Here is a 12,999-nt window from a genome sequence, read left to right as displayed (position 1 = left end):
TAAGAACAATGCTTAATCAAAATAGCTCAGTTGAATAACGTCACCGCAGCAATGCAGTGCCGGCACTCGTGCACACAAGCCTCCAGCTGAGAACATGCTGACACATGTGCAGGACAGAAGAAAATGCTCGATTAATGCCCTTTTCTGATTTGGACAGAGAATTTTGACTTTTTCACTCAGACATAAAGGAGCCAAATTCCCAAAACACTTTGGGAAGAGGAAAACATACATTAACCTGTTAGCTAAGAAGCATCCCTGTTGGTATTGTTATTCACAGTTTGGATGCCGTCAGTATAGTTTTACAGTACAGAAAAATAAAGACAAATCTACGCAAGGTTCTGTGTCCAAGCCTCGAGCTTAAAGATTGCTTTACTTTGTCAGTGCAGTTTGCTGATGATAACGCACTTGCTGTAAGGCGTTTTTCTTTTTTAATTTAGGTTTCCTCAGAGAACACATGCCATGCAAAATCTTAATACTGATAGGGGTGTCCATCTTTCCGTCTCTCTTCCAGCCATCTGCTCTTCCAGTCAGTTCCGCTGTGGTGACAACCAGTGCATCACTAAGAAACAGCGCTGTGACAATTACTCAGACTGCTCCGACGGATCAGATGAACTTGCTTGTGGTAATAGCAACAGAATATTCATACGACAGAAGCATTTATTTGTTTTTCCTCATAAAGTCCTTTTACATTTCCTAAATTTCTGCTTTTTTTCGCCTTGTCCTTTTCTAGAATATGTTTCTCCTCCTTCAAGCTTCATCCCGAACCCTGATCCCAACCCCATCGGCCCAGTCATTGCCATCATCCTGCTGGTGTTTGTGATCGGGGGAGCTTATTTTGTCTGTCAGCGTGTGGTGTGTCGGCGTTACAAGGGCCCTAATGGGGCTTTTCCTCATGAATACATCAGTGGGACGCCCCACGTGCCCCTCAACTTCATCGCCCCTAGCAGCTCTCAGCATGGTACCTTCCAAGGTTAGTTGAGGCACACAGCAGCAGCAGTATACAGTACGGCAGTGCTCATATGCTGTGGTATGACCAGGACCAGGGACCAGGACCAGGACCTTCCCCAGCCCCCCAAACCCCTGACAGGTCATTGTGCTCCTCACCCTCCCTTTCTCCCTCCTCCTCCCCTCACCTGAAATTCACTGAGGAGATGATGGAACGGGTCAATGCTGGGCTTAGATCTACTCCCAGCCCAATCCCTTTTTATCCCCCATAAACCCCCCACCAAAGCGGCCAAAGGTTCCCCGCCGAGCCCCGCCCCTACTAGAGCAGCCGAAGCGACGGAGCCCAGCCCCACCCCCTTCTGTCCCTTCACGCTGCCACCATGTACTGTCTCCGCAGTCTGATGTGTGATGTGTGAGGGGTCCAGGCTGTGTGGATTCTGACAGTCGTGACTTTTCTCAGGACAAGCTGGGACCCTGTTTATTAGAAGATTTTAAAATTTCTGTACTTTTAGGTGACAGAAGGAGAAATGTGACCCAGTCAAAACACAGAGAGTTGCACTCAAAAAGATCTTTAAATAAAGTAAACATACCTTGTGTGCCACAGACTGCACCCAAACACAAGGGGGCAAATAATACCTCTAAAACACTTAAGTTGGCTTTATTAAATATTAGGTCTTTAGCTGGGAAAACATTCTTAATTAATGATTTTATCACTGAGCACACACTGGATTTTATGTTTTTAACTGAAACTTGGTTAGACCAAAATAACAGTGCTGCTGTTCTTATTGAGTCAACCCCTCCTGGTTACAGTTTTATCAGCGAGGCCAGAGTGAGCAGGAGAGGAGGAGGGGTCGCAGTCTTATTCAATGAATCATTTCAATGTAAGCAGTTATCTCCTGGAAGTTTTCAGTACTTTGAATATATGGCTATACAGCTGAAGGCCTCACCCAGAGTCCTGTTTCTGAATATTTACAGGCCCCCTAAATACTGTGCAGATTTTTCTGAAGACCTCAGTGAACTGCTGTCTATGATCTGTGTTGATTTTGACTGTATAATTATTGTTGGTGATTTTAACATCCATATGGACAATCCTCAGGACAGAGGGACTAAAGACCTGAGTAACACTCTGGACAACTTTGGGCTGACTCAGCATATAACAGAGCCCACGCACAATAGGGGGCACACTCTAGACTTAGTGATCTCCAAGGGTCTAAGCATTTCAAAGATTACTGTGTCTGATGTGGGCCTGTCTGACCAGTCCTGTGTTTTCTTTGAGAGTACGATTTCAGTGCACACAAATGTCTCAACAGCAGTGATCTCAAAACGGTGTATAACTGAAAACAGTAGTAAGATCTTTAACCAGGTTTTCTCTTTAACACCTGCCCTGTCCGGGGGTTCAGTCAGTGAGCTCGTCAGTAGCTTTAATACTAAAATGTTAAATGTTATGGATACTATTGCTCCCATTAAGGTGAAGGTTATCTCTGGAAGGAAGAAGTCTCCATGGCGAAATTCCACACTGGTGAAAAATGGGAAAAGAGAGTGTCGGAAAGCTGAGCGCAGATGGAGAAAAACAAATCTCCAGGTTCATTATGACATCTATAAAGAGAAACTTCACTCTTATAATTTACAACTGAGGAATGCAAGGAAATCCTACTTCTCTGACATCATCACCAAAAACAGTCATAATGCTCGGGCTTTATTTGCTACAGTTGACAGGCTAACAAACCCTCCTGTGTCAGTGGCAAATGAACTCCATTCCACCATGGCCTGCAATGACTTTGCCAAATTCTTCATAGACAAAGTCCAAAATATCAGACAAGCAGTTGGTACATCAGCAGCAGGTTCAGCATATGTACTGTGTCCACCGAAAACCGGTTTAAACACCATGACACTATTTCAACCCATTAACAGTAAAGACCTGGAGGACATCTTACGTCACCTGAAGTCCTCCTCTTGCTGTTTAGACATCCTACCAACAGGTTTTTTCAAAGGGGTCTCAAAGACTTTGGAGTCAGACCTGTTACTGATTGTGAACTTGTCCTTAACGTCAGGTGTGTTTCCAGAGCCACTAAAAACAGCTGTAATTAAACCTCTGCTGAAAAAGGACAATCTTGACAAGACGCAAATGAACAACTACAGGCCCATCTCAAATCTTCCATTTATAAGTAAGATCATTGAAAAAGCGGTTTTTCAACAGCTTAATTACTTTTTAACACAAAATAACTGCTATGATACCTTCCAGTCAGGCTTTAGACAGCACCACAGCACTGAGACTGCTCTGACCAAAGTGTTTAATGACATATGTCTGAATACAGACAGTGGAAAAATGTCAGTCTTAGTTTTACTGGATCTCAGTGCTGCCTTTGATACAGTTGACCACAATATATTACTCAAACAACTGGAGAACTGGGCTGGTCTTTCCGGAACTGTACTAAACTGGTACAAAACATACTTAGAGAACAGGAAGTACTTTGTGTCAATAGGTAACTTTACATCTGAGCAGACAAGAATCACACACACAGACAAGAATGTGGAGTTCCCCAAGGTTCCATCCTGGGACCTCTTCTGTTTAACATCTACATGCTCCCACTGGCACAGATTATAAAAAACAACCAAATAAACTACCATAGCTATGCAGATGACACACAGATGTATATAACAATGTCACCAGGAGACAGAGGGCCTGCACAGGCCCTTGGAAAATGCATTGAGGAGATTAATGACTGGATGTGCCACAACTTCCTCCAGCTAAACAAAAACAAAACTGAGGTAATTGTCTTTGGAGCCAAAGATAAATGATTGAAAGTCACCACAGAGCTTCAATCTATAAATCTAAAAACGACCAACCAGGCCAGAAATCTGGGTGTAGTGATGGACTCAGACCTAAATTTGGACAAACACATTAAGGCAATAACAAAGTCAGCCTACTATCACCTTAAGAATATATCAAGGCTTAAAGATCTGATGTCTCAGCAGGACCTGGAAAAACTAGTCCATGCATTCATCTTTAGTAGGCTTGATTATTGTAATAGCATCTTTACAGGTCTGCCTAAAAAGTCAGTTAGACAACTGCAGCTCATCCAGAACTCAGCTGCTCGAGTCCTCACTAAGACCAAAAAAGTGGAGCACATCAGTCCAGCTCTGAAGTCTTTACACTGGCTGCCTGTCCATCAGAGGATAGACTTTAAAGTTCTGATGCTGGTCTATAAAGCTCTGAATGGTCAAGGACCAAAATACATCAGTGACCTCCTGACCCACTATGAACCTTCCAGACCCCTCAGGTCATCTGGATCCGGTTTTTTATCAGTTCCCAGAGTCAAAACCAGACATGGAGAAGCTGCATTCAGCTTCTATGCTCCACATGTCTGGAACAAACTCCCAGAAAGCCTCAGATCAGCTGAAACACTCAGTGTATTTAAGTCCAGGTTGAAGACACACCTATTTTCAGCTGCATTTGAATAAGCTTGAGTTTCAAAACGGAATCATGTTTTAACTATTGATTTTATCTTTCATATATATAATTTTTTCTGATTTTATCTATAGTTCTTATTTCCTTCTTTTGTTTAAATTTTAAATCATGCTTTTTATTTCTTCTGTTTTAATGTCTCTGTGAAGCACTTTGAATCACCTTGTTGTTGAATTGTGCTATACAAATAAACTTGCCTTGCCTTGCCTTACTAATAAAATATAAATGTGTGCAGGTATTTCCTGTGGGAAGTCCATCATGAGTTCAGTCAGCTTGATGGGCAGCAGCAGCAGTGGAGCTCCTCTCTATGACAGGAACCATGTGACTGGAGCTTCATCCAGCAGCTCATCATCCACCAAAGGAGTCTTCTACCCTCAGGTGCACACACACACACACACGCACACACACACACAGGTTGATACTTGTATTCTGTTAAATAACACAGATATTTTTTGTTTGTAGATCCTGAACCCTCCTCCTTCTCCAGCCACTGATCGCTCTCTCTACAATACAGAGATCTTCTACTCCTCCAACAGTCCCTCCACCACCAGATCATACAGGTCCCACTCTCACAATCTCCTTGTTGTCTTCCACTGCGTTGCCTGGACAACAGTTCACCTTTGGGAGGACTGCTGCCTTTATGAACTTTTGATTAACTTGTTTCACACTCAGTTTGGTTCAGTTTCTACAAGCCCTGGAAAAGGGATGGAATCCCCACAACTGGAGGATTTTCATTCAGCTTTTTATAAAAAAACACAAATATGACTTATTTTTTTGCTTTATTTAAATATCTGGATATTCTGGATTTTTAAAACATAACTTAAAATGTGTAAGATTTTACTGGGGTTTATTTGTTGCTTTTTTTTCAGATGTAGTAACACACACACACACACACACACAATCTCAGTCAGTCCTCGGCTGCAGCTCCTTTGCCGTTTCTGCCAGCTTGAATTCTTTGAGGCTTTCATGAAAAACAACCTTCTTCATCTGCCAGGTTCCATCTTTGTTGTACATCAGCTGACAGATCAGCTCTGTCAGGATTGAGCCTTTTTTTCACTTTGCACCATAAAGTTCAGCTCTGGACTATTTGCTGGTCATTGAGCTGATGTGTCTTTCCTGAAGAAAAGTTTGAACCCTCTTTGCTCTGTGGAGAGATGCATCATCATCCTGAAAACGAATGAATGTGTCCACCTGAACATCTGCTGCAGAGGTAATGGCTGCCATCTCCTCTGGTCCTTTAGCTGACATCAGCCCATATCATCAGTGATGGTGGAAACGTGCTGTGTCATCTTTCTATGTTTCACTGGACCAAACTAAAGTTCCAGCATCGTCTCCTTGGTGATTCATCTCTGAGTCTCACTTCCATCCATCCAACCATAGTCCATGGCTGCTTCTCTTCAGCCACTGTGAGCTGCTTTTATTCTCTTTAGGTGTCACTGATGCTTTACTTTGGCTTCTCCGGATGGAAATCCCATTTCATTCGGCTGCTTTCTTACAGTTCTCTCCCAAACATCGACTCGTGTTTCTGTCCATTTGTTTTACATTTCTTTTGTTGGACATTTTTTATTTTCAGACATCTTGCTTTGTGTTTTCTCTCCTGGCCCTTTGACGTCTTCCTTGGTCGACCTGTATGTTTCCCTTTTACAACCTTCCCATTTTGTTCAGACACAGCTGACTGGGAACATCCACATTCTGAGTTAAATGACCTTCTTGTTAATGTTTATGCATTCAGCAGACGCTTTTATCCAAAGCGACTTACAGTGGTAGGCAGTTAGGGTAAGGGGGTCTTGCCCCTACTGCAAGTAGTACCTTTCATTACCACTATACTATCCAGTCCCATCACTGGAAGGTCATGTTCTTGAAGGCCATGTTTCCTCTTAATCAGCAGCGGCTTGTTTTCACTTTTCACTGCAGACTCTTTTTGGTTTTTGAAATGCAAAGTACAAGCCACAGTACAAAATACAACAAATGCATTGCTTGTTTAGATATGTTTCACTCAAACATTCACACATGAATTAAGATAGTTTTGTTTTATCTGTGATTTTATAAAAAAAGCTGAATGAGCATCCAAAGTTTGGAGATTCTAGATATTTTGTCAGCGGTCATAACTTGTGCTGATAAATCAAACTTCTCATTCTTCTCATATCTTCATTTTAAATTCTGGAAGCGGTGGTAGATCTTTCAAACACAGCAGGCTAGAAATATGAAGAATTGCAAATAAAGAAAATGTTACAGTTGAGGGGACTAGTGCTGGAAAAAACATAAAGTTACAGTTAAGAGCTGGTCGACGTTAGTGCAGATTATACAGTGTGAGTACAGAGAATACAGTGAGTCTGATAACATATTGAGATGAAACAAAGTGTTTTGATAAGCTGAACATTTATGTCCAGATTCTTTGCAGACATGCAGTGAGGCGCAGTGTGAGCTTTTGGACCACAGGGTCCACAGATGAGAATCTATCTTCAGCAGACCCGTCCTCTGTGTGGTTTTACTGTCTGAAGATGAGAAAGATCTTCAGATGAGGGATGCGTTTTATATTTATTTATTATATTTATTTATTTTGCTTCTATAGGCTTTGCTTGATGAAATAAAGTATGTCAGTGTGTGCATGCAGTTACACGTGCTGTGCTGTTTCTATTGTGGAAGCGTGCTTGTGTATTCCCTGAAAGCTCATCTGGAGCTGACATGTTCTGCCTGCGCGATGGTTCCGTTTCCCCGGGAATGAAAGGCATCTCCCAGCTGTGGGACACACTCAAAGCAGGGTTAAATGTAAGACAACGTGAATAATGACATAAATGAACTCTGTCTCTTGTGTCCCATCAGGCCGTACCACCCTATCCGTGGTGCTGCTCCACCCACTACACCCTGCAGCACTGACGTCTGCGACAGCGACTACACCCCCCACCATCCACCCGCTGGGCTCCAGTCATCAGCGAGCCGCTGGAAGGCGACGGGCCACAACAGCCACGGCAAACACAACAAGTATTACATGGACCTTAACTCAGACTCTGACCCGTACCCTCCACCCCCCACCCCCCGCTCTCAGTACATGTCAGCTGAGGAAAGCTGCCCCCCTTCCCCTTCCACTGAACGATCTTACTTCCACCTGTGCCCCCCTCCTCCCTCTCCCTGTACTGACTCCTCGTGACCCTCCAGCAACCCGGGAGCCCAATGAGGAAGAAAGGGATGAAGTCCAACCTGCTCACACCCACAGCACCAGGGAAAGAACACGTACCGACTTTCAGCCTTCGGTCATTTCATCGTTCCTGTCATCTCTGAGATCTCAGGGTGACCACTATCTGGTGAGATGTGTCCTGCTGGAACATTTTCTAACTCCTGGCAGGTTGTTGTGAGGCCACCTCAAAGTTCAGAGAGGGGATGATGAATAACTGTAGCAGCTCCTTCTTTAACTTCCATTCCGTCAGATTGCTGGGACACCTTTTACTTCATTACAAAATTTCAAGATTTCCGTCTGTCTGAACAAGCTCCTAAATCCTTAACTGTTCAGTGTGAGGACTGAAGTCATCCATGTAAAGTTTCCAGTAGATGTAGCGAGAAAACCTCAGATCTACGACTGAGACGAAGCCAAGCCGACCCTCACCGACCCCCTGTTTCACACCACTTGTCTCCTCCAATCTTACAGTGTTTTCGAGGACACGGCAGCAGGACTGTATATAGTATTAGAATATTTGTACTGGCTGCAAACAAAGAACAGTTGGATGAGTGTGAATGAGGAACTAACTGATGGATGAATGATAGACAGCTGTGAAGGACTGCGGGATGTACAAGCAGGACAGAGTTAATGACTGAATGACTGACTGAGTAGATAGATGGAAAAGGTCCATGAACAAATTGTGAGGGGTGATGGACATTGTTTTGAAGTTGTGTCTCGCCACATCTCAAATCGTGATTTTTCTACAGCTGATTGGGGCCTTTTGAAGAGAGAGAGCTTCCCTCAGCCGACCACATACCAAACCCACATCTATATGTAAAGCTATTGTACATAATGATCATGACTGAGTTGTAAGAAGTAAATTACATTGTGAATCTGAACCTCTTCCATCACCCTTTCTTTACTCTCATAGTCCTGTTTACCAAAAGTATGTTTGCTGCTATTGTGTACATAATCTATCAGATACTATGACATTAATTACACAGAAAGGCCAAAATGACCACTTTCATTCTGACAGTTATGAAGCTATTATACAGTTCCTAACAATGTATTCTTATAGCATCTTGTGTTCTTTGTGTGTACACCATTGTGTATGTTTCTGTCAGCCATGTTTGATTTGAAGAAGTCGTGTTGGAGTTCCAGCTGAGACGTTTGATTCTGAACTTTTCCAGAATCAGGTCTCCGTATATATTTTTTCTCATGAATTGGACTCACACTAACAATTTTGTGTCTTTTGTACGTTTCTGTAGTCTTGATGCAATAACTGTCATCCTGAGTACAGGGGGCATGAAAAGGGCTGTTAGTTTTTCCAACAAGCACATGGTTTGTTCCATTTTGAGGCCTTGAGTTGTTTGCCTCCGATACAGTGAACCCTGCTGAGGACTTTGACCCCCCCCAACCCTCCTGCAGACACTGTAAAACCAAAGCCAGAAGTTTGCCTCACATTATTAGTAACTTTTATATTGACTTTGCCACATTTATTCAGTCATCAGGACAACGTTGCCCCCCCCCCCCGACTTTTGCTCTTTTGTTATGTGACTTTGTATAATAAGAAGGCCTCTCGCTATTTTAAAGACCAACACCGTACACACCCACTGTCCAACCTGAGGACACACTGATTTATTTCATTTTTTTGGAAGAATATTAAGCTCAATAACCATACAAAGTTCATACCGGGACCAGAACCAGCATTTTAATAACGCAGTGCTGGGAATGCTTGAGAACATGCAGGATGTCTTCTCTGACATCTTCTGGTGAAGCACCACAGTGCTAAAGCTGATCTCCTTCAGAAGAGACTGACTCCTTATTGTAAGAGGTTGGATAGGCCAGAACATGTTGTTTCCTCATCGATGTTTTTTCCAGCACTTTTTAAAGGAGAGGAACTTATGAACTTAAAGTAAGCTTGTTGCTGTCAGCTGATCCCTTCATGTCCCATTGGGAGACAGAGCTCATGCCTGGAAACTGGCCCCAGATCGACTTCCAGGTTAGGTAGCTAAAGTAGCACGTGCACAGTGTGTCGGTGGGTACTCTGAGCAACATTTATATGAAGGGCTTTAAGCCCCGTGTCAAACCACTAAACCTTGTAATTGCTATCTCAGCTAAGAATGCTTTGTGTAATTTACACTTTTTGTATCAAAAGCATTTTTATATAATAAAGGTTTTATTTTAAGGAATATTGTCATCTGTTGGCCTATATTTTTTCATCACTAAGTTATTGCTGAAACCAGGGAATGCTGAGGTCCATTGATGTACAAAGCAGGACATCAATGAGTTGAGCTCACAGAGACATTCAGTGGTCACGGCTGTAGTCACAGTACTGCACAGTATCAGTCATTAACAGCTCCGACCTGTGGGGCAGGACCTCCACTGTGGGTGGAGGCTTTGACAGGTGAGGCAGGGACCTCCACTGTGGGTGGAGGTTCTGACCGGTGGGGCAGGACCTCCACTGTGGTAGGAGGACTCCGACCGGTGGGGCAGGGACCTCCACTGTGGGTGGAGGACTCCGACCTGTGGGGCAGGACCTCCACTGTGGGTGGAGGACTCCGACCTGTGGGGCAGGGACCTCCACTGTGGGTGGAGGCTCTGACCGGTGGGGCAGTGAAACTGAAATGAAAAATATAGTCAGTAAAACGTTCAAATCGACTCAAAGGCTGATTGGGAGGGTTGGGGTTTAGTATGTGTGGTCTGTAACTATGGTCAGGTCAGTGAGTGCTACATGTCAAAAAGACCTGCTAAAGGATAGTAAACCATGGATGAAATACTGTATGCACATAAGCACAGCTGAAACACATAAATGCAAACAGTGTAGGAATAAAAAACTGGTCAAAGAAGAGTCTTCAGATGCAGATCTTTCTGCAACACAACAATTTATCTTTAGTGATATGCAGTCTACTCTGTCTATTTATTTAAACATGCACACCAATTATAAGCACATGGACTGTTTGGATAGAATACTGAGGACAAAGCTGCAAACTAAGACATTTTCGAAGAAGGTGAGAGGAGGAAAACTTGTTAAATGAAGTGGTATTCTCTCCAGTTCCAGCTGGCACACAGGTGCTGAGGGCTGAACAGAGAAGGTGAGGGGGGTACAACTTTACTCTGTGTGCTCAGCACTGTAATTACGCCAGCTGTTTGTGGGTTGTCTCCACCTTTCTAGCTCCACTTTCACCTGTTTTAACTCCCTCTCCTCTGAGAATCTTCTTATGTTTCCTCACAAAAAGTGATCCACCTGCCAAATGATCACATCTATTGGCCTACAAAGACTACATCTTGATTTGAATGTGATATCTTTACTGTGTGATCAGTTAGGCTAACCACCTGCAGTTCTGCGTTTGCACATAATACTTTGAAATTAGTTTTTAAAAAAACTATATTACAACGATCATTTTCAATTGTTTCTTGCTGAGAAACAAGCATATTACAAACAATTGCAATAGAAAGAGTCATATTAGCGCATAATCATAAGGCATTACATTAGCCTGATTGTGAATGGATTTAACATGTTTAGCTCAGGAGGAGTTGAGCAGAGGGTAACAGAACTGAAAACATTAAACACTTTTCGGTTTGACTCCCGGTTAGTGCGCATGTTGACGAGACACCGCCTCAGGTCTCTGAGATGGAATCAAATGATTGAACAGATTTTATTTCAAAGGGACAGCATATTGTGCTGCTTTGTCCATCTGAAAGGAGATTTTAGACTCTTTGTTTCCTTGTTGGGCCACCCACTCTTCCAGAAACTTCATCTGGTGCAAGGACATTTTCCAAGTCACACAAGTATCCGTTTGCAGGTCTTTATTGTGAGAGGGTGACACCTATTGGTGGAATACAGTAACTGTGACAACTGATGGATGTGATTGATTCTATGATTCATGAACAGGAATTATGTATGCAACCACAACATAATAATAATAATATAGTAGCATCAGATTTAGGGTTTTACAAGAAATACGTCTGCTTTAAATGTCATTGTGTTTTGCAAAGCATCTCTGTGTTCCAGATGGAAATGTGCACGTTCATGTAAAACAGATAGAGCTGCAACACAGCTACTGCAGAAAAAACAAGAGGAAAAGCTGACAAAAGGGGAAAAAAAATCAGTATCAGAGTGGCTTCATGACAGCAGAAGCAGATCTGATGACATACGACTCAAATGAATGTGCTGCGAGTGATTATTGTGAGACAGTTTCAGTGTTGAAAGTTCAGTGTTATTCTGCCAGATGCAGAAATAACTGTTTTAAATGCTCTTTGGAGCAAATACAGAACAAACAGAAAAAGCATTCACACCAGTGAGCGGGCTGATTGGAAATGTCTGAGTTCATCTTCTGTCATCCAGCCTCTAAAATATTCCAGAAAAGGGTTTTAGTTGTTCACGTTTCATCAAAACATTTTCTAAGATGATGAACATTAAACGTACAGACATCATTCGATGCAGTTTGGTGAGTTTGATACACCGACACTAACACTGTCTGAGAAAACAAGAAATCTGCAAGAGTTCAGAGATTTTAAGCAACAGACCGTTATTTGAAGAGGATGAAGGTGAGAGTTCTTCTTAGGAGACTTACACAGCCTTCGAACCTAAGATAGTTAGAGACTCTCGTCAAAGCACTTATGTCTGTTTTTTTATTTTCTATGTGGACTGATTGGTCTGGAGGTGGTGCTTTTTCATTTGTTGATCTGAGGGATGTAGGCTGAAGCAAGCTCAACACTGCCAGACTTTCTTTGTGTGCGCTGAGACTCCTCTCAGAGATAAAAAGCACTATGATGGTGAGTCTGATCTCTGTTCATTCAGACTGAGGGCTGTTTCACATCATAAAGAGAGCAGGTTGTAAAGTACAGAAAATGTAAAAAAATAATGGTTGCTGCAATTCAGTTGGGAGGCCTGCTGCAAAAAAAATCTACATTGGAATCGTTCATTCAAAACTGGGTTCAGATTAAAAGGACTGATTTTTTAATGAAGATTTGAAATTCATGATGGATCAAATCAAGGCATGTCTGCACCAAGATGTTTCATAAGTCTGTGGTGGAGTGTACGATATCTTGGGGGCGGCAGCATCAGAGCCAGAGACGCATAAAATGAACAAACTGATAAGGAAGGCTGGCTCTGTACTGGGGACTGATCCGGAGCAGACTGTTAAAAGAAGAATACTCAACAAGAACACTGTAGGAATAAAAAAAACTGGTCAAAGAAGAGTCTTCAGATGCAGATCTTTCTGCAATACAACAATTTATCTTTAGTGATATGCAGTCTACTCTGTCTATTTATCTAAACATGCACATCAAATATAAGCACATGGACTGTTTGGATAGAATACTGAGGACAAAGCTGCAAACTAAGACATTTTCGAAGAAGGTGAGAGGAGGCAAACTTGTTAAATGAAGTGGTATTCTCTCCAGTTCCAGCTGGCACACAGGTGCTGAG

The 12,999-nt window shown here is 42.6% G+C and overlaps 1 protein-coding gene across 1 annotated transcript in view; it reads left to right on the top strand.

Annotated features, from left to right (window-relative positions):
• The window catches only part of lrp5 (low density lipoprotein receptor-related protein 5), a 62,754-nt gene extending 52,997 nt beyond the window's left edge, over positions 1–9,757 (top strand). The window contains exons 25-29 of the mRNA XM_072386549.1: positions 512–622; positions 731–970; positions 4,647–4,789; positions 4,874–4,971; positions 7,235–9,757. Coding sequence (XP_072242650.1) covers positions 512–622; positions 731–970; positions 4,647–4,789; positions 4,874–4,971; positions 7,235–7,559 — 917 coding nt within the window. The 3' untranslated portion in view covers positions 7,560–9,757. The remainder of the gene's footprint in view (positions 1–511; positions 623–730; positions 971–4,646; positions 4,790–4,873; positions 4,972–7,234) is intronic.
• Positions 9,758–12,999: the final 3,242 nt, after the last annotated feature.

The sequence above is a fragment of the Leuresthes tenuis genome, unplaced genomic scaffold (assembly GCF_036924035.1).
Source record: "Leuresthes tenuis unplaced genomic scaffold, fLeuTen1.0.hap1 SCAF_5, whole genome shotgun sequence".
In the NCBI taxonomy this organism is placed as follows: domain Eukaryota; kingdom Metazoa; phylum Chordata; class Actinopteri; order Atheriniformes; family Atherinopsidae; genus Leuresthes; species Leuresthes tenuis.
The sequence above is the reverse complement of the archived record's forward strand: the minus strand, read 5'-3'. Positions and strand labels throughout refer to the sequence as shown.